Source organism: Humulus lupulus, chromosome 9, assembly GCF_963169125.1.
Source record: "Humulus lupulus chromosome 9, drHumLupu1.1, whole genome shotgun sequence".
Taxonomy (NCBI): Eukaryota; Viridiplantae; Streptophyta; class Magnoliopsida; order Rosales; family Cannabaceae; genus Humulus; species Humulus lupulus.
In genome coordinates this window covers 17,965,331-17,984,245 of record NC_084801.1, presented here as the reverse complement: position 1 = coordinate 17,984,245, position 18,915 = coordinate 17,965,331, and the positions used below count along the sequence as shown (strand labels likewise).

Below are 18,915 nucleotides of genomic sequence, written 5' to 3'. Positions count from 1 at the left end.
TGAAGAAAACTATAATAAAACTTTTTAAAGTCACCTATTAATTTTGTTTCTATGTGTATGTATAAATCTTCTAAAGTATTTGAATGAAAAAAGAATGGCTCCTTGTTTTCTTGTTTGTCTTTGCTTTTTCTTATATTATTATATTCTTTTGTTTGATTGGATTTTTAAAATTAGAAAAATTTATTAAAAAAGAATAAAGAAGAAGAAGAAAATATATATTTTTTTCATTTGTAACAATTTAATTATTCTTTTAAAAAAATATTTTCAAACTTAAAGGTATTTAAAATAAATTTTAAATCATTTTAGTCTTTTATTGAATTTTTTAAATAAATTTTCTTTAATTTTTTTAAGAGCTAATAAAAAATTAAAATTTTATAATTAAAAAATGTACAATTTGATTGTTGTCAAATTCGAGAAATAAAAATGTTAATTATTTTATGCAAATTGTAAGTGATGTCCAGTATCAATAGTAGAAATTTTTAGTGATGGTATATTTTAAAAGTCTGTCAAAAGATTAGGGGACAAAAATATTATTTATTAAAAAAAATAATATTTAATTAGTAAAAAATTGGTAAATATTTAATTTTTGTTTTTTTTAAAAGGTAATTATATGCTTTCTTCTGTCTTCTACGCTCTCCTGCGTAGTCTCCTCGTCGTGTCTGCCGCTGTTCTTGGTCTGAAGGACCAGGTAAATCTTTTGATTCTACTGAGATTAATTCATATTTGAAGATTTGTTCATTAAATAGAGGGAGATTATTTTATAATTGTGTGATTGTGATTTTGGGGATGAAACTAGGGTTTGACTTTCTTTCACCTACTAACTGAAAGTTTATTTTTTGAATGCTTTGGGTTTGAACTCTCTTAACATTCATGGATTCTTTTATTTTTCTTGTTCTGCTTCTCCCTGGAGACTACTTATGGTGATGGAAAAGTAAAAATGGGAGAAATGCCTTTGCTAAATGCATCTTTAGCTTCCATCATTTATCTTGGATATTGCAGGAGCACTGTATTCCTAGATTATTTTGGTAGTTGGTACATATATAGAGTTGATTTTCAGTTCATACGAGTCCCAATGGTTTCCATGTTATGTACTTTAGTAATTATGATTATGAGGTTTCAATATAAAACAAGCAACAATTTGGTGTTTTGTCTATTAGAAACTGAATATGCACAACTGATTCTGGCTTTATTTTTGGGAAAGAGTTTGATTTTTGGTTTGGTTTATAATTCTAGTGTGTTCTGTGCTTGAATTTTATGTCACTGCTGAGGATTTGGGGGTTTGATCAAGTGTTCATATGGGTTGGGATCTTTGGCTATGATGGTCAATGAATGTGATTTAATGCAGTTAATTTTATAAGCACAAGTATTTGTCTTCCGATCTAATGTATCTGATTTTAAACTCTTAAATGTTATACTGAATACATGGTGTCTCAGTTGTCTTAATACATCGACAAATCAGACTGTTTTCACTTAATTAATTACTGTCCGGCCTAATTACATGGCCTTTCATAATGGGCAAGTCTCTAATTTTGATAGATTCAACTTGATTATTTTGAGAGGTTATGGGAAATTGTGTGGGTTTGTGTGAATTTTCTTTTTAAGTATTCTTTGACTTAGATGAAATGACTGCAAAATAAAAGCAAATTCGATAGACTGACAAGTTATGAATGATTAACATGCAGTTTATATCAGTGTAGAATTCTAAAGTGCATCAAGTTTGGAAGCCTTGTATTGACAAGGATATCTCAAAAAGCAGGTTTAAGTTTATCATACTACCTCTCCCTAGATGAGTTTGTGGAATTGATATTTGCACTTTCTTGTTAAATTTTACCAAAACTAAATAAATTTTGTTAGGAATGGTGCCAGTCTTTTTATTGAATATTTAGCAATTTTCTGAGTTTGTGCTTCAAATGGGTCAATTTACTTTGTATGCCGTTTCTTTTTTTAATTATTTACATCTTTTTTTTTTTTGGTTAATAGAATGAAGGAAGAAGAAGTTAATAGATGCCAGATACAAGAATGGTACCCAAAATTCAAATCTGTTTCAATCAAAACCCTAATTCACGAGCTCCCAGAACACTTTGTCGAATACCTTCTTGATGATTCTGGACCATTCCTTCTCCCAATTTCAATCACCAACGAAGATGCTTTACCTAATAGAGTCCACAATCCTCACGAGGAAGAAGACTATCAAGTATCAGAAGGTTCTGGAGATGAAGCAGAGCAGCCATCATCATCGCCACCTTCGTTCCCTGAACTTGAATTGGAAATCAAGGAGTCTATTAAAACCCTAGGTGGCGCCATTTTCCCCAAACTCAACTGGAGTGCACCCAAGGATGCATCCTGGATCAGCACCACTGGAACTCTAAGATGCACTTCGTTCAGCGAGATTGCTCTCTTATTCCGATCATCCGATTCATTGGTCCATGATTTGTGCCATGCCTATGACTCTTGCTCCGACAAGACCTCGTCAAGGCCTCACAGCTTTTTCCTCGCTCTTCGGAAATGGTACCCATCATTTCGGCCGGACATGGAGTTTCGATGCTTTGTCAAGGGTCGGCAGTTGATTGGGATCTCCCAGCGTGAGGTGACGACATTCTACCCTGCTTTGATGGAGAAGAGAGATGATCTTCAAGCTTTGATCCATAACTTTTTTATGGACAAGATAAGATCGCGATTTGATTCAGAAAATTACACATTCGATGTGTATGTGACTGGGGATGAGAGAGTTAAGCTTATGGATTTCAATCCTTGGGCTGCATTTACTCTCCCATTGTTGTTCACATGGGAGGAATTGGAGCAAAGTTTTGAAGAAGAAGAAGAAATAGAGGTGGATATGAGAATAGTGGAAAGCCGACGTGAGGTTCGGCCAGGTTTGAAGACAGCGGTTCCATATGATTATTTGGATACAAGTCCAGGAAGTGGCTGGGATCAGTTCCTTAGGAATGCTGGGGAAGAATTGAGTCGTCAAAATAGGTCTTCAGAAGCAGGTGCTTAAGAGTTGAGCATCTCCGTTTTGTTCTTTCAGGTTTAATTGAATTCGAATTTGAATGTTGCCGAGTCTTTGAAATGGCTCCGACAAATTTAGTAAGTTAGTATTTGTAAAAATGAGAAGCAAAAAGTTTTGGATTATGCAGTTTTCTTGATTAATGAATTTTTTTATTTAAGAAATAGTTTGCCTTTATTTTTTGTTGAGGTTAGTTTTTCTTTGCTCTATGTTGGTTGCTTAAAGATGTTTCAGGTTGAATGATTCTTTCAAGTGTTTTGGAACATGCAATATATATATATATATATATATTTCATTGCTATTTTGATGCACAAACGGTTTGCTGTTTAAGAAGATACTTGAAGATGTTTCTACTTTCTTGGTTTTCCTACGATAGTTAAATTGGGAGTTGTTTTCTATATTTTGTTCAAGTGGGTCACTAAAAGTTTTTATTTGCATTGAAAGGGCTGTCGGGCCAAGGTTTAGTAGCTTTGAAAAATGCTATGGCCTAGGGTCAGATTGATAGGATACCACTATTTGGCTGAAACATGTATTGATGAATGAAAATGACCATGAGTACGAGGACTTGGGAATAGGGCCTCTCATCTCCCCTCTTTTAATAAACAACACATTTAAAAAAAATAGTAATTTTTCATAATGACTATAATAAATTCCGTAATTGTGATGATAGAAATAAATAAAAATAAAAAAATAACAAAGTTGAGCAAATCCATTAGGATTCAGGTACACACATGTAACATAAATATACAATACACATGCATCTCTCTATTCGGAAAACTTATCTTAGACAACACTATTCGGAATTTCCATGAGAAATGTTACAAAATACGAGGGAACAAAGAATTAACAAATGAACAACCAACTCCCCACATTAAGAAGAAACCCTCAATGCAACCTAGTCAATTCTTCCACTCTCTTACACAGCTCCTCCACTGAAACACCAGTTTGTTTCGATATGTCCTCCATCTTGCTACGGTTGAGATCGAGGAACGATTCAATTAGATCTCCATCCAAGAAATTCTTGGCTTCCACCGTTTTCTTCTCATTGCTGAACGATCTCCATTGCTCATGGCTTAAACCTCCTACGCCTTTGATCACTTTCCTCAAACTTGTCTGAAGCTTCTCCAAAAATACATACTGTTCATGAGGAAGGGAAGCAATAACCCCAATCACGCCATTAACGGTTCCAAAAATGACGGTAGGAATCTGACCCACTTCTGAATCTGGCAACCGCATGACAAGGGATCCATGCCGAAAACGATTGATAAATTCTCCAGTGTGATACTCGCCAACTACATCAAGTCGGCCACGTTCCTCATCAGTGGCACCTTCACTGTTCTTCCTCACAGTGAATAGATTGAAGCTGTTTTCAGCTCCAAGGTAGACGTCATCATCTAAAATCTCAACTGCCGACATCCAATTTGCATTATAGTCCCGAGCCCGTTCCTCGATGGCCCCTTCCTCATGCTGAAGACAAATGAATTAGAGAAGATGAGCATATAATACAAGGCATCAATCAAGATTGAAGACGCATAAGTTTAGGACTACATCTATCGACGCCAATAGCCTGGCTTGAGAATTCAGGACGGGGAATTAAGTGGTGTTACCTTGTAGATTAACAAAGAGATTGACTTCATCAAATCACCAACGACAATGAAATCTCCACGGGTCTGTACATAGAGGGCAAGTATATGCCCATGATGTCCACATTCAGACTGCAACTCTCGTGAACCGTCATCCCGAAGCATCCACTTGTACAGCTGTATCTTTTGATTAATAGCAGCAAGTAGTTTACCATTGAAGGCATTCAGAGAATAGACAGCACCCTTGGTTTCCTTCTCTGTAATAAGCTGTAACTTTCCATCTTCCACGACGAACACCAGAATACGGCCCTACATGAAGAAATAATTCAGTTCCTTCCAGTTCGGAATAAATAATCACAATTTTCGTTTTGAGAAAAACGAAATTGATGATAAGAGGAATAAAAATAGAAACATTGCCCTCTTGCCTTGGTTGGTTCGCTTTCCTCTGGCAGAACATATGCAGTTCCAATACAGTAATATACAGCATTATCATCTGAGAAAGAGCAGCTTAGTACGGAGCAGCCGTGCTCAAATGTATCTAGGGGATAAGTTGATATGAAGTCAAATGTTTGATCATCTAACAGGCGAACAAAGTTCATTTCAGAATCATCAGCAGCAGCAGACTGATTATATTTTACACTGCATATGGCAAATGTCCTCGATTGCTCCTGATGACAGATACGGCGAGCTTGCTCCCCTAGTAGAATGGAACGAATGTGAAGCTTTTGGATATCATCTATGGTGCCAATCGTAAGCTCACCTTCTTTTGCAATAGCAAGGCTGCACACAGAAAGAGGGGAAAAAAGATACTAATTAATCTCACATTTTGCAGAACCATAAAACACTGGCCAATTTCAGGTGGGTCCAACACTCTACAGATCTCATTTCTTGACTAGCCTGTGATTATCTTATGTGTAATGTATATCAATTTTTCCTCTTCACCATAAGGAGTGTTGACTTATCCATGTCACTATGAAACCGACTTCCTACTACAAAATAAAGGTTCATTCGATCTGAAGCCATCAACAACATCAGTGTATACAATGTCAAAGAGTTTAAAGATGTATTGCTCTCTGGTTAGTGTAAGGATTGTAACTGTTTTCTTGTAAACTTCTAATCCCTTTATGTTGTTAGTTGTGGTTCAGTTCCTTATTGCCACCATCCCTTGTATTACCTCCAATATTAATACAAGTGTTGGTTCTTTTTTGAAAAAAACACTTACTGTCTTCAGGTAAGAACTTGATATATAAATATGTATTGCGAATTTATATGAAAGAATGGATGTTTACTTAATCACTGAGCTAGAGCACAATAAATATTAAGTGGCTGGAGAAAGATACCTGTCTGGAAAAGCTGCAGAGTTGAAAGGGCACATATGGCTGACTTCTTTCAGATTAACGTTGCTATAAAGCAGTTTCTTGTTGCTGCTATAAATGACTGTCGGTCTATCTGAGGCAGCAAATACGTGTGTAATACTTTTAGAGGAGAACGTGCGTAGTGTTATGGGCTGAGTCCCGAGAGAGATCTTTTTTCTGTCTGACAGCTCACCAGTAGTTGTGTTCAACAGAAAGTTCAAAAGGTGTCCGTCTCCTAGAGCACACAACAAATATGATATCTGAAAAGGAAAACAATCTCCACAATAGTTAAAATAATGATTACAGAATTTGTTCCTGAGGGTGCTTATATAGATATAATCAGACATGCTTCACACATCAACCATAATTAACACTCTGGAGTACACATAGCAGTAGTTGATCATATCAAGCATTTAGATATTAACATCCAATACAGCATGAGCAGTATGAAAATAATCTAGTTTAGAAAGCTTGAGCCTGGGCCTACCCCTTCAAAGGAACAAAGGAGAACAGAACGAGGAATGATTTCTCCTCCTAAAGGCTCCTTTGTAATAAGCTTCAGGTCAGGCAGTGAAAATATACTGACACTGATATCTGTCCACATACCAACAGCAGCTAGCGGGCTATAGTTTGGATTTTCACCAATTGGATTTATGTCGAGGCATGAGATCTCATAATCCAATCGTAGATGGTTTACCTCTTTCAATACACCATCACCAATTTCTAAATACACTAAATTCCCCCCACCAGTAGCCAATAAAACCTGTCATGAATAATAAAGATGCAATCAGACACTATCCAACAGTTTTATGCAATTAATAGTGGGACAGCTGCCTTGGAAAGCTTTCCCAATAGATGATGTCCAAGCTCCTTGGAGCCTCCATGTAATTTCCAAATACCTCATCCCCACAAAAGAAAATACAATAACAATAATTATAACAATTATTAAGCAGAAAGCATGAAGAATACCTGGGTGGCATTAGCAGTGGCAACATTAATGGAAAATCCTGATGGAGCATTCCATTCATTCCTTAGTTCTCTGGTTTCAGAGCTGACCAGTCTCACAGAGCTTGAAGTGACCTGTCATGTTGGTTAATCAGCAGCAAGTACTAAATAAGATGCTTTTTGTTGTATAATGAATAGAAGCAACCTCCAGACTTTCAACTGGATATGATGTCTCGTATAAAAAACAAGTACAACTTATCAGAATAATTTTTTGCGAGAAAGATATCAGAGAAGAAAACTCGAAAACACTGCTGATTTCTTATTATGATTATTCACAAAATATAGAGACCTAGAATATATAGAGATATATTGGAAACAAACTAGAAAATTAATACAAATAAAAACAGAATAATAAAAAACTGATTTTATTCCTAGAAAGACAAGAATTGACTAAAATAATCCTTGATTTCATTGACTAAATCGAACATTAATTGCCTCTTGATCACTTGGATTGTATACATCAAACAATCCTAGCTTGTAAATCATTTTCCCAAACAAAGGTCCGCTCAGCTGATGTCACATGTGGAATACAGATGGCTCAACCTTCACTTCTTCTCTTTAATCAAATGTCGATCCACGTGAGCATGTTTAGTATGATCATGGTGTACAAGATTATGAGCTATGCTGATGGAAGCTTTGTTATCCCAGTACGATTTCATGGGACTTTTTGTTGCAGCTTGAAGTTCTCCTAGAAGAATCTTTAACCAAATTAATTCCCTGATCACGTTTGCCAAGGATCTAAATTCAGCCTCAAAACTACTCTTGGCCACTAGATTCCACTTTTTGCTTCTCCCCATCACCGTGCTTTCCCAAATATAAGAACAATACCCAGATGTAGATCGTCTATCAACCACTGATCCAACCTAATCTGCATCACTATAGGCTTCAATCTCTCGTAATTCTCCCTTCTTAAAGAAAGTCCTTTTCCTAGGCTCCCTTTCAGATACTTCAATATTCAGATGACTGCATCTAGATGTTCTTCATGAGGAGCATGCATAAACTGACTCACCATGCTGAGCAAAAGTCATATTAGGTCTTGTGTGGGTTAAATAAATGAGCTTCCCCGACAAATTTCTGGTATCTAACCTTGTCCACAAGTGTGCTCATCTTTTGATCTCCAAGTTTAACATTAGGATCAGTTGGAGTATTGATAGGCTTGCACCCAAGTATCCCAGTCTTCTTTAAAAGGTCTAGGACATTTTCTTTGTGAAACAAAGATGCCAAACCTATTTCAAACAATCTTTGTACCTATAAAATACCTTAACATCCCTAGATCTTTGATTTCAAATTCATCTACAAGCCTCCTCTCCTCTTTAAGAAATTTATTTATGAAATAGTCTCTTGTTAAGATAATATCATCACGTACAACAAGTATTGTTGACTTAGAATGTACGGTCAGGGTGAGCCTACTTATACCCTTGGTGGCGTGCAGCTTTTGTGAACCTCTCAAACCATGCCCTTGGTGATGGGCCATGGAGAGATTTTTCAACCAACACACTTGCCATGTTTGTTCAGCACTCTTAAATCACGGAGAAAATTCCATGTAAACTTCTCCAATTCAAGTCTCCATTAAGAAAGGCATTTTTAATATCTTGCTGATGGGGCATCCAGTCTAGATTCGTCGCTAGAGAGAAGAACATGGATTGTATTGACCTAGGCTACAAGAGCAAATGTATGTTGATAGTCTATCTCGTAGGTCTGAGTAAAGTCTTTTGCAACCAATCATGCTATGTCTTTCAACAAATTCATTTGATCTATACTTTACCGTAAACACCCATTTGCTATCAGAAAATCATCTTAGGTATTTTTACAACTTCCCATGTCCTACTTTTTTCTAGGGCTGGCATTTCTTCTACTACCCTTCTCCACTCAATGAGAAAACCACTCTACAATCACAATCCTTAGAGATTTTGCTCACGTACAATAGATTACAACATGATAACTTTGGAACATGCAATATAGATTCAAGGACAAAGTTGTTAATCCTAATAGTTCCAATTCCAGCAATCAGAGGTGAGAATCTATCAGCTATCCGAACCTTAGTATGACCATGATTAGGGATATATGAGGGAAATAATAGACCACAACTTGTCATATGATTTGATGCCCCGAGTCAATGATCTCGGATCCTTTGTTTCTTTTCATCCAATTTAGGGCTGAAAGAAATTACCTTGTTGGGCAATGAAAGAGGTACTAGTTACTTTCTCAAGTGTGAGTAGCTTATAGACATGCAAATCACTCTTTATTAAGATTGATGCCTCCCACATTTTCTCCAAGTTTTTCTTAGCGTGTTAAGTTTTGGATTGGTAGGCGGTTTCGATATTGTCCAGGTTGTCTTTGATGGCCACAATTACTTAGATTGGGAGATTGCCTATGTAAATTCCAACTATTGTGTTTGGTGTGATTGGTTCTTTGACAAAAATCACACCATAGATTCCCTCTTCGTGTACATCTCAACTCATTATAACTTCCAACAAGTTTCTTTAGTGTGATTGGTTATTTGACAAAAATCACACCACATATTCCCTCTTCGCATACTTCTCAACTCATTAGAACCATCAGCTCTTCGATTTTGTCCATAGTTTTTGGATACTAGTGTCGAAGCTCGGGCATCACCTTTAGAATCACCAAGCATATTCTTGTGTCTACTCCCCTCCCTTCAGACTTTAATCACCAAGCATATTCAATCTAAGGTAGAGGTCTGGTTCCAATCATTCTACCATGGACTTCATCTAGATCCTCATTCAAACTTGCGATAAAATCATAGGTGCGAGGTTTTTCTACCAATTTCACATAATTTACTGAACACTCACCACATCAATTATTGGGTTCAAATAGGACTAGCTCCTGCCAAACCTTGGTAAGGACCGTGTGGTACTCTGTGACATCTATACTTCCTTGTTTGGGATCCCTAGATTGATCTCTAAACTCACACAATTGTGTTGGATTATCCAAGTCAAAATAGGCCAACTTCACCTTATTCCAAATGATTTTGCTTGTGGTATGAACAAGATAATATGCTTCAATATGTTACTCCATAAAATCGATGAGCAAAGACGTTACAAAAGCATTTTGGGTGTCCTATGTGGTGTAACTTGGATCGGTTAGGTCTGGTCTCTCTATGGAGCCATCAAGAAATCCTATCTTTCCTCTCCCTCATATCATCATCTGAACAAACCACGACCATTGAAAAAAAATCTTTCCATTTAGTTTGTAGGAAGAGATTTGTAGAGGGAAGCTTTCCAAAGAGGCAGTGGGGTTAATTGTAAGGGTTGGTACAGAGGAAGTTTCAGCAGCAACTTCGTCCTTTCCATCCTTACTTAACCCAATGAGGGCATGCTTAAAGCTGGCCATTTTGTTTTCCTCTCAACGGTATCCCAACTCTGATACCATGTGACAAAGATGCCAGAGAAGAAAACTCTAAAACACTGTTGATTTCTTATTATGATGATTCACAAAATACAAAAGACCTAGAATAAATAGAGATATTCTGGTCAAAAAAGTATCCCATCAAACTAGGAAACAAATCAGCAATAGATTTGGAAATAAATACAAATAAAAACAAAATAATAAAAAACTAATTTTATTCCTAAAAAACATGGATTCAATGTTTAAAATACCGCTTTTACGCCTCAAGGCGTTTTGTTTTTGTAAGGCGAGGCGTATGCCTCAAGGCGCATTGAGGCGTACGCCTCAAATATTTCATTAAAAAAATATTTTCATAACATCTAAAGATATAAAGTAAGATCAATGTGTCTTATAAAACTCAAACATAAATACCTCATAAATTATCTAAATTTCTAAAATAAAGTTAACTTTTGTTTCTAGAACTAGAATCCTAGATTCTACTATCCTAGAACAAACTTTAGTAGTAATGGGACGATGATTTAGAAATCATATTCCAATTCATCATTGTTTGACAAATCATATGTTTAAAATAAGTTTTAATAAGTTTTTTTGGGCCTATTTATACAAGATTTTTATTTTGGGTCTTTTTGGGCATAAAACAGCCCATTACCCGTGAGGCGCACGCCTCAGTCAAATTCCGCCTCAACCGCCTCAACTCAGCGCCTCACTGTAGTGAGGCGTACGCCTCACCTCTGCTAAGCAAGGCGCACGCCTCAGTGCGTTTTTTTTCCGCCTCACATTGAGGCGCGCCTCAAAACCGTTTTTTTAAACATTGCATGGATTGACTAAACAATCCTTGATTTGATTGACTAAACCGATCCTTGATTAGATTGACTATATCAAACATTGATTGCCTCTCAATCTCTTGGATATCAGTCAACCGAGAGAGGCTGATTCTCAACAATTTTCATCAACTAATGGTATCAAATGCTGCCCAAATATATTTTCATCTCCCATTACAAACACTACCATAACTACCTCCAAGTAATAGATCCTATATAATTTTTTTCTCTCTTGGATGAAATTAAGCACGATTTAATTGAGATATGACAGATTGATTAATAAGCAAAACTAATATTAATAGAATAGCCCAGTATTTTTTTTTTTTTTTTTGGCAGTAAAAATAGCCCAGTATAATTTTGGTTGCGAAAGGTTTAAGCAGATATTGAGGGTTTAGGGTTCAACTTCTAATTGGAATAAAAGATTAGCATAGATAAAAATTATCCCAAAAAGTACTAACATATATATATATATATTTATAGAAATAATAAAATTGAGTTGCTCACGACAAAAATAGTAAAAGAAACAAAACCATCAAGGAGATATTTATAGCATAAATAATAATAAAAAAAAGGAAAATCAGAAAAAAGAACCTACTTGAACAAGTTGGTTGTGAACAGCATCATGGCAAAACAAAGTCTGCACTTGAGAACAGAAACCTTCTATCTCAGTTTCTTCTAACTCATCTTCAAGGTTCATTGCCAAAATTCGTGTCTCACTGATAAAGCTTACAACCAGAAATGTGTCAAATGGATCATCAGTGGAAGATCGTAGAGACCACATTCCTTTTATACCTTGAAGTTCAACTGATGCCTAAAAATACAAGCCAAGGTGACTTAGATGAAAGGAAACGTGAATCACTAATCAAGTTAGAGAAAAGAACTCTAAGACAAGCCAAACCTGCTCATTGATTCCAATTCCATTTCGGACTACACGAAGAGAACCATCCTTGTAAGCTCCAGAGCATGTTACAACCTGACCTTGGCCTTGCCTCTCAAGATCAACCACACAAAAGTCAACAATGGGTCCCAAATTGACATATCTTTCCACAACTTCTACATATGAACCTTTAGCATCAGGCTGCATGTGTAGCTTGATAAGCTGATTTTTCATCAAAGGCAAAGTGTTAACATTCAATATTATGGATGATACCAGAACCGTATAGAATTAAATGCCACAAGGAAACATGTTGCAGAGTGCCAGAATCCAAATCATGCATTGCAGATTACAGTAGGTTTTTTCATATCATAAATGGTAGGAAATTTGTAACTCATGAATGCCCACAGCACAATTTTTTAAGAACTTCAGAAAATGAAGCTCACACTAGAAGTTAGACAAAGTCCCGTCAAAGCCAACAGAACATGGATAGGCATATAGTTTACAAAACAAATGGTTATGAAAATAGTTCAAGGACTACAGTACTACACCTGTGAATCTCCATAGCTTGATCCTATAAAGACAACTGCATTATCAAGATATGATATAGTAGATGCAATTGAAGTTTCTCCCAAGAGCTCAATTTTGAGTCCAGTAACCCTACAATAATGAAGAAAATCATGAGAATATAGTACGTCAAGCATTAGCTACAGGACTTTGGCTGATCTTTGTATTGAATGAAATTAATAAAGAGATGTGCTATATAAGCAAAGTCACACTCACTTTTCTTTCTCGTGAGTAATTACGAGGAGGTGAAGTAACCCATTGTAGTCACCAAGCAAATACCTAGAACCATCAGGATCAACTCTTCCATAGGCTCTTGTGATGGACTATAAGATCAGAAAAACAGGTCATAAAATATAACCATAAAATTACATAGTCAACAATTAAATGAATATAACATAATAAGTAGAATATCTGTGACCTACAGGTTTGATTGGGATTGCTTTAAAAGCATTAGCACTGCAATAGACTATTGTTTCTTCTCCGATAATAAGAACACCGCAGAGAGGAGGAGGAACGGGAATTAGCATAGCAGCTCCATTGTCAAGATTATTCTGAGACCAAGGCCCCTCAACAAAATCTTTATCCTTCAAAGCAACCTCATATGTTTTGACATGACGAGCATCTTTGTTATCCTGCAGGTGCGCACATTATATTCAAATCTTCAGAAATAGGATAATTAGCAGTAGCAGTATAGAGTATATTTATGCACCCGTGTAAACCCATATCAACAACAAATAAAGTTCATACAAAGTGCAAGGAGAATGAATAGGACCTGGTAAAGAACTACAATTGTGGGTTTTGAACACCCATAAAGAAATTTGATATCCAAAACTTGAAGTTCCTCAAGCCTGAAAAGTAGATGATGAGAGAATGGTTAATGTCATAATAAACTAGACTACTATTTGACCCCCAAAGAAATACAATTAAAGTATCAAAACAAAGGAGAAGAGGAAAACATGTTAAATAATGCATAAGAAAGAAAAATGTTATGAAAAAACAATTCCAGAACAACATAATTTGATCGTGATCTTCCACTATTGTATCCAACTTAAATCTTGAAACACAACATCATGGTGTGCACACAAAATATGCACACACCATCAAACAGATATTGTAATGAACCATCCTTAGAAATTCATAAATGAAATTGGCAAGATTAATAGCAAAACACCATATTCAAATTGTATCCCAAGGTTTAGTCAATGCCTATTAACAACTGTTGAAATATACCAATAAATACAGTGCAACAACGGCAAAAAAACATGTTAATTCACATGACAATTTTTTTTTTAATTTTTAAAAAAAAGTATAATGGCCAGAATTGCTTGATGGTTGACAAAGAACTTATTTGGACTAAAAAAACAGTGTTAAAAACAAAAACAAACTAGCAACATAAGACCCTGAGTAATTTACACAAAAATAATATGGAATAATGAGCCAAAACTGTTTTCATTAGATAAAATATTGTAACTAGAACAAAGCAGTGAATTATCTGACAAGGTTACCAAATGGTGTTTCTACATAAAGGCATGCATCCGAAAAATCAATGTTAAAGCATTTTGGATTTATGTAAAAACCAACTTCACAGAAAACAATAATAGAATTTATTTTATGTACCAACACCAAAAGAATGTAAGAACAATACCTGATATTAAATGCCTCTTTCAACTGCCCTTTATTGTCAAAAGGAATGACCTGTACAGCAGGAAATTACAGCACTCACTTTTAAAACTATATGATAGATAAATGAAGAAACTCAAACTAGCTATCCTTTCTTAAATAAAGAGTTATAAAAATTTATCAGGACACATACCTTGAATAATCCATCATACAAATGAAGTCCAATTAATCTGCAATCTGGATCAATAATTCCAATCTGCAGAAAAACAGAAAGGAAATATAATAGGGATGAATGTCACCAAATTCCCAGGTAAAACTAGGAAATGGTCCAGATATCCCCCTTATACTTGAAGGGAAAAAAAAGGGAAACAATATTTAAATAGCACAAGAATTTATGAACAATATGACACACTACCTGACCATTATCTGTAGGACGACCTATACGATCTGAAACATCCCCCATTGCTCTACATGATTATAAAGTAAAACATCAGAGAAAAATATAAACCCCAAATTATAGCCATTTACAGATTACAGATTACTGCATGACTATACATGACTACATAAAAATAAATTACCATAAGTAAGATAGCAATACTAGTATTAGTTCAATATCAAACTTAAACCTTGTAACAAGCTCAGATGTTTCAGCATCCCATTGGAGAACACAGAATTTGTATCTTTCAGTTGCAATAAACAGAAGGTCTTGGCTTTCACCCTGTTCAAAAAGAAAAAGATGAATAAACCAAAAACACATAAAAGAAAATCAAACTTTTGAATCTTAACAATCAACACTATATACTCACATGAGGGCGGAAAAGCTCAAGTGTGGCAATTCTTCCATATATTGGTACATCCAGCATAGGCTGATAGGAAGAAAATATAGTTAAGTCAAGCAATTAGAAATTAGTTCCAACAGGGAAAGGGAAGCAAGAGCTAAAAGTTTCTGACAACAAAGATGAATCATCAAAGAAATTTACATTACATTAAAAAAAAATAAACATTGTAAATTAATTGCTAGTATTTAATGTACCATAACTACAATTGTCTGTGACTTTGAGCAAAAGAGGTTTTCAGGTTGATAACCATAACATAGTCTATATATGCCTTTGATTAACTATGCTACTATATAAATCTATTGAGACGTGAACATAATATGCTAGCTTAATTGCAATTTGTAAAAAAAGTGATGCAACAATATTTGAAACTATCTACTAAATACTCAATAAATGAATATAGTCAAATAAATATAAATTTATAAATTATATGTTCACATTAAAAGCAATAAAACACAAATAGAAAATCTACAGTTCTCATTAGATTTTGGGAGGATGTCTTATTGGGAGAAACAACTATGGCTGATAGGTTCCCTCTACTTTATACAATTGTTAGTTTGCATAAAAGTATTATTGTAAATGTATGGGAAATTGGGAGAGAGCCGATCAGGAAGATCTTCATGGGATCTTAAGTTCTTTACCATCTTAAACAAGAGGGAGATGATACATGTTACAAAGCTGATCTCAATGTTAAATTCTTATGGATGTTGTACTTTAGTGGCCTATAGAAGGATATGAAAGCTAGAGGGTTTTGAGGCATTTTCTTGTAAATCCATTTTCGAGAAGATAATGTAGGGAATGGCCTTACTAATTTCAATCAATGTCAGTTCATATAGAAATATTTAGCTCCAACAAAGATAAAAGTGTTTGGGTGGTTGGTAGCTCTAAACAAGTAAAATGCTTGTGAGAACTTATAGCAGCAGAAACAATTCCTATAGGCTTCCCCAATTGGTGTGTGAAGTGTGAAAGAAACTCCAAGTCTAGTTTCCATTTATTTCTACTTTGTTCTTTACTGGGGCTATTTGGGTTAAGTTTCTACAGCATATGGGAGTTGAATGGGTGTGGCATGTGTCTTGCCATGACATAATGCAACATAAGAAAGGAATGGGAAGCCATGGGAGTGTATCAAGAGAAAGAAAGAAAAAAAGAAGACACTATGGAATGTGGCTGTCCAAGTTGTTCTTTGAGCAGTTTGGTTAGGAAAGAATATATATTTAATTAGAAGAGGATGTGGGAGCTTTTGGGATAAGGTTAGGCATTGAGTGGCTATATGAATATTCAAGAAAAAAGATTTGAAGTGTTTCACTTTTCCATTCCCTTTGTGGGATTGGCAGTTGAGGCTGTAATATGCAGTAAACTAATGTATTATGCGTGTTTGTCTTTGTCTCATATGATGGTTTAGTTTGCAGTACCTTCTAGCTTACTGGCATTCTAGAATCTAGGTTGTCCCTTAGATGATACCCAATCATCTTTTATTAATACATCTTCTGTTTCCAATTCATAGAAAATACCTCGTTCCACTAACAAAAACAATATCTAACAAAAAATGAAATAAGTTTGTAAAAGGGCAACCAAAAGTACCCAACTCAACCAAAGAGATGTAACAAGTTTTATTAAGACAATAATTCTACGAACTGAAATTCCTTTCTTTCTACCATATAATCCTTGCATCAATTATACCCATGAGGGCTAGGTCAAATCGTACGATGCAAGGAACGGCAGGACATCATAGGTCACAAAACTCATTTTTACAACTGAAGACTATGGTTTATGGAATTATGCAAAACAAGTTCCAAGTCATTGCAGAACCTTATATACTAACTGAAAGTTCAAAAATAAATGTACAGCATTCCTCTTTCCAATACAAAACATATTTACTTCACTAGGAGCCCTGAACATTCCAGGGAATCTTAGCTTGACATCATATCACAATAATCAAAAACAAAAAAGAACAAATTTGATATACCTGCAAGCCCTGTGCAGTAAGTAAATGAATTTCGATACGAGTGCATTTCCTGAAAACAAATCAAAATGCATAGTGACTATCAATGAAGATTCTTGCTAAAAAAAATAATAAGAATTACATAGAACTAACATAACCAGTTCAATGATAAAAGCAATATGGTCATGAAAATATAAACCCCAAAGACCAATAAACTCGTGTCTTACCCATTTTCCAGTCCTTTCAGCGGTACCCAAATGGTTAAGCTACCTAACTTAAAAATTTGTACTCATCTTAGAAATCTAAAGAACAAACATATAACCACTCAATACAAATACCAAACACAAAAGCTTCAATACAAAGTTCCCTGGACCAAATATTACTCAATACAAAAACACCAAATATAGTGCATTGAAACGAGAATCCGAGAAGCCAAACAGAAAACAAGATAGAAAAGTAGCTGTATGAACGGGAGAGAAAGCAGAGAAGGGGAAAAGGTTTACGCAATGATGAGGTTTAGCTCGTTGGGAGCGGTGAAATTGCCGACGCAGGAGTGGGTGACATTGGTGGGCTTGTGAGCTGTAACGACATAGTTCCAGATGCTCATCTTCGTCTTCTGCCCTAAGCGAGTTCGTGGCCGCCGACGGGTTTGCCTTCTACGGCTATAGAGAAATTTGCCCTAAGAAGGTCTGAGCTATGGCGTTTTTTCTCTTATTGTTTCTTTCTACTACTGAGTGGGCTTCGCTCCTTTGGCTAGAGGTGCGAGCGCGCGGAATGAACTGTGGAATACCACGCAGAGTATAATATGCTCCTTCACCAGTCTATCTGTACATATTTATATAAAGTCTTCCTCATGTAAGTTGTTCAATTCAATCAAAAATAAATTAATATTATCTAAAACAAAAACTCGGAGAGAAATTTAAATGTCTATATGTGATGGCTATTGCTAATTAAAAATGATGCTAAATATTATGTAAATTAAAAAATGATGTTTGATGACCCTTTTTTTTTGCTGTCAACTTAATCTGAAATATTCAAGGAAAAAACACAATGATTTTATGCGATTCAGGTTTGTAAAAGAACCCCACGAGTCTCTATTATTTAGTAAGCTTGAAACTTGTTCAATAGTGGTTCTTAGACAGCGTATATATTGCCCTATATATAGACTTGGGTCATTAATGTTAACCATCTATCATTAATACAAGATCCTTCCATTCTGGGGTATTAATGTTGAGTTAATACAAAAAGAGTTGCACTAAAACAAAGACTACGACCCATGTGGATTCTACAGGACCATTGCAGAAAGTCACGCACCAACTTTATGGGGAACATATCTGTGGCTGTCAGGGTGCGACGCACATTTGTCCATATTAGACGGCGTTGTGAGAAATGTCGATTGTCGAGTATACGAACTCGACACCACTAATCGAGACTCACCAAAAGTTGTCAGATGATCTTTTGGTGATCCACACCTGTAGTGACTGACACTTGGCATCAACTCTAGGTCCGAGGACCAGAATCCTGGACCTGAGGAATGGCCAAGTGAAAAGGGCCTCCCGGGATGTGACCTCACCTAGAGACATCCTCAACTCGAGGACAAGCCTCGAGGCGTGGCCTCACTCGGAGACATCCATGACTTGGAGACTGGCTCGGGACGTGGCCTCACCTGGAGACATCCTCGCCTCGAGGGAAGACCTCGGGGCATGGCCTCACTTGGAGACATCCATGACTTGGATTTCATGGAGGAGCTCGCACTCCGAGAACTTCATGGCTTGTCGCTAATTATTCATAATTGCCATGTGTAAGGTGGCAAAAACACGGACAATATTTGCCCCCCAAGTCTTCACTCGTCCTCGAACAATGGAGACTTAGACTGAGGAGTATTTCGAAAAGGTCTTCGAGGGGAGACATTTGGGCTTCCTCTAACTTGACTCTA

General features: G+C 35.9%; 2 protein-coding genes across 3 annotated transcripts; one reads left to right on the top strand and one right to left on the bottom strand.

The window, feature by feature from the left end:
- Positions 1 to 582: 582 nt before the first annotated feature.
- On the top strand, positions 583 to 3,173 carry LOC133802484 (uncharacterized). 2 transcript variants are annotated; one of them, XM_062240798.1, is made up of 3 exons: positions 583 to 688; positions 1,683 to 1,756; positions 1,981 to 3,173. In XM_062240798.1, the coding sequence occupies exon 3, from the start codon at positions 1,982 to 1,984 to the stop codon at positions 2,996 to 2,998; it is 1,017 nt and encodes a 338-aa protein (XP_062096782.1). In that variant the 5' UTR covers positions 583 to 688; positions 1,683 to 1,756; position 1,981; the 3' UTR covers positions 2,999 to 3,173. The 2 variants fall into 2 exon arrangements, with proteins under 2 accessions (XP_062096782.1, XP_062096783.1); XM_062240799.1 differs by lacking the exon at positions 1,683 to 1,756 and having other exon boundaries at positions 637 to 688.
- Positions 3,174 to 3,657: 484 nt separating this feature from the next.
- On the bottom strand, positions 3,658 to 17,752 carry LOC133802483 (DNA damage-binding protein 1). The gene is made up of 19 exons (XM_062240797.1): positions 17,483 to 17,752; positions 17,004 to 17,052; positions 15,008 to 15,067; positions 14,828 to 14,919; positions 14,617 to 14,668; positions 14,395 to 14,457; positions 14,227 to 14,276; positions 13,354 to 13,429; positions 13,004 to 13,213; positions 12,798 to 12,904; positions 12,566 to 12,674; positions 12,039 to 12,239; positions 11,736 to 11,951; positions 6,915 to 7,025; positions 6,433 to 6,708; positions 5,931 to 6,205; positions 5,016 to 5,370; positions 4,615 to 4,899; positions 3,658 to 4,474 (listed from the first exon to the last, which is right to left on the bottom strand). The coding sequence occupies exons 1-19, from the start codon at positions 17,584 to 17,586 to the stop codon at positions 3,893 to 3,895; spliced, it is 3,273 nt and encodes a 1,090-aa protein (XP_062096781.1). The 5' UTR covers positions 17,587 to 17,752; the 3' UTR covers positions 3,658 to 3,892.
- Positions 17,753 to 18,915: the final 1,163 nt, after the last annotated feature.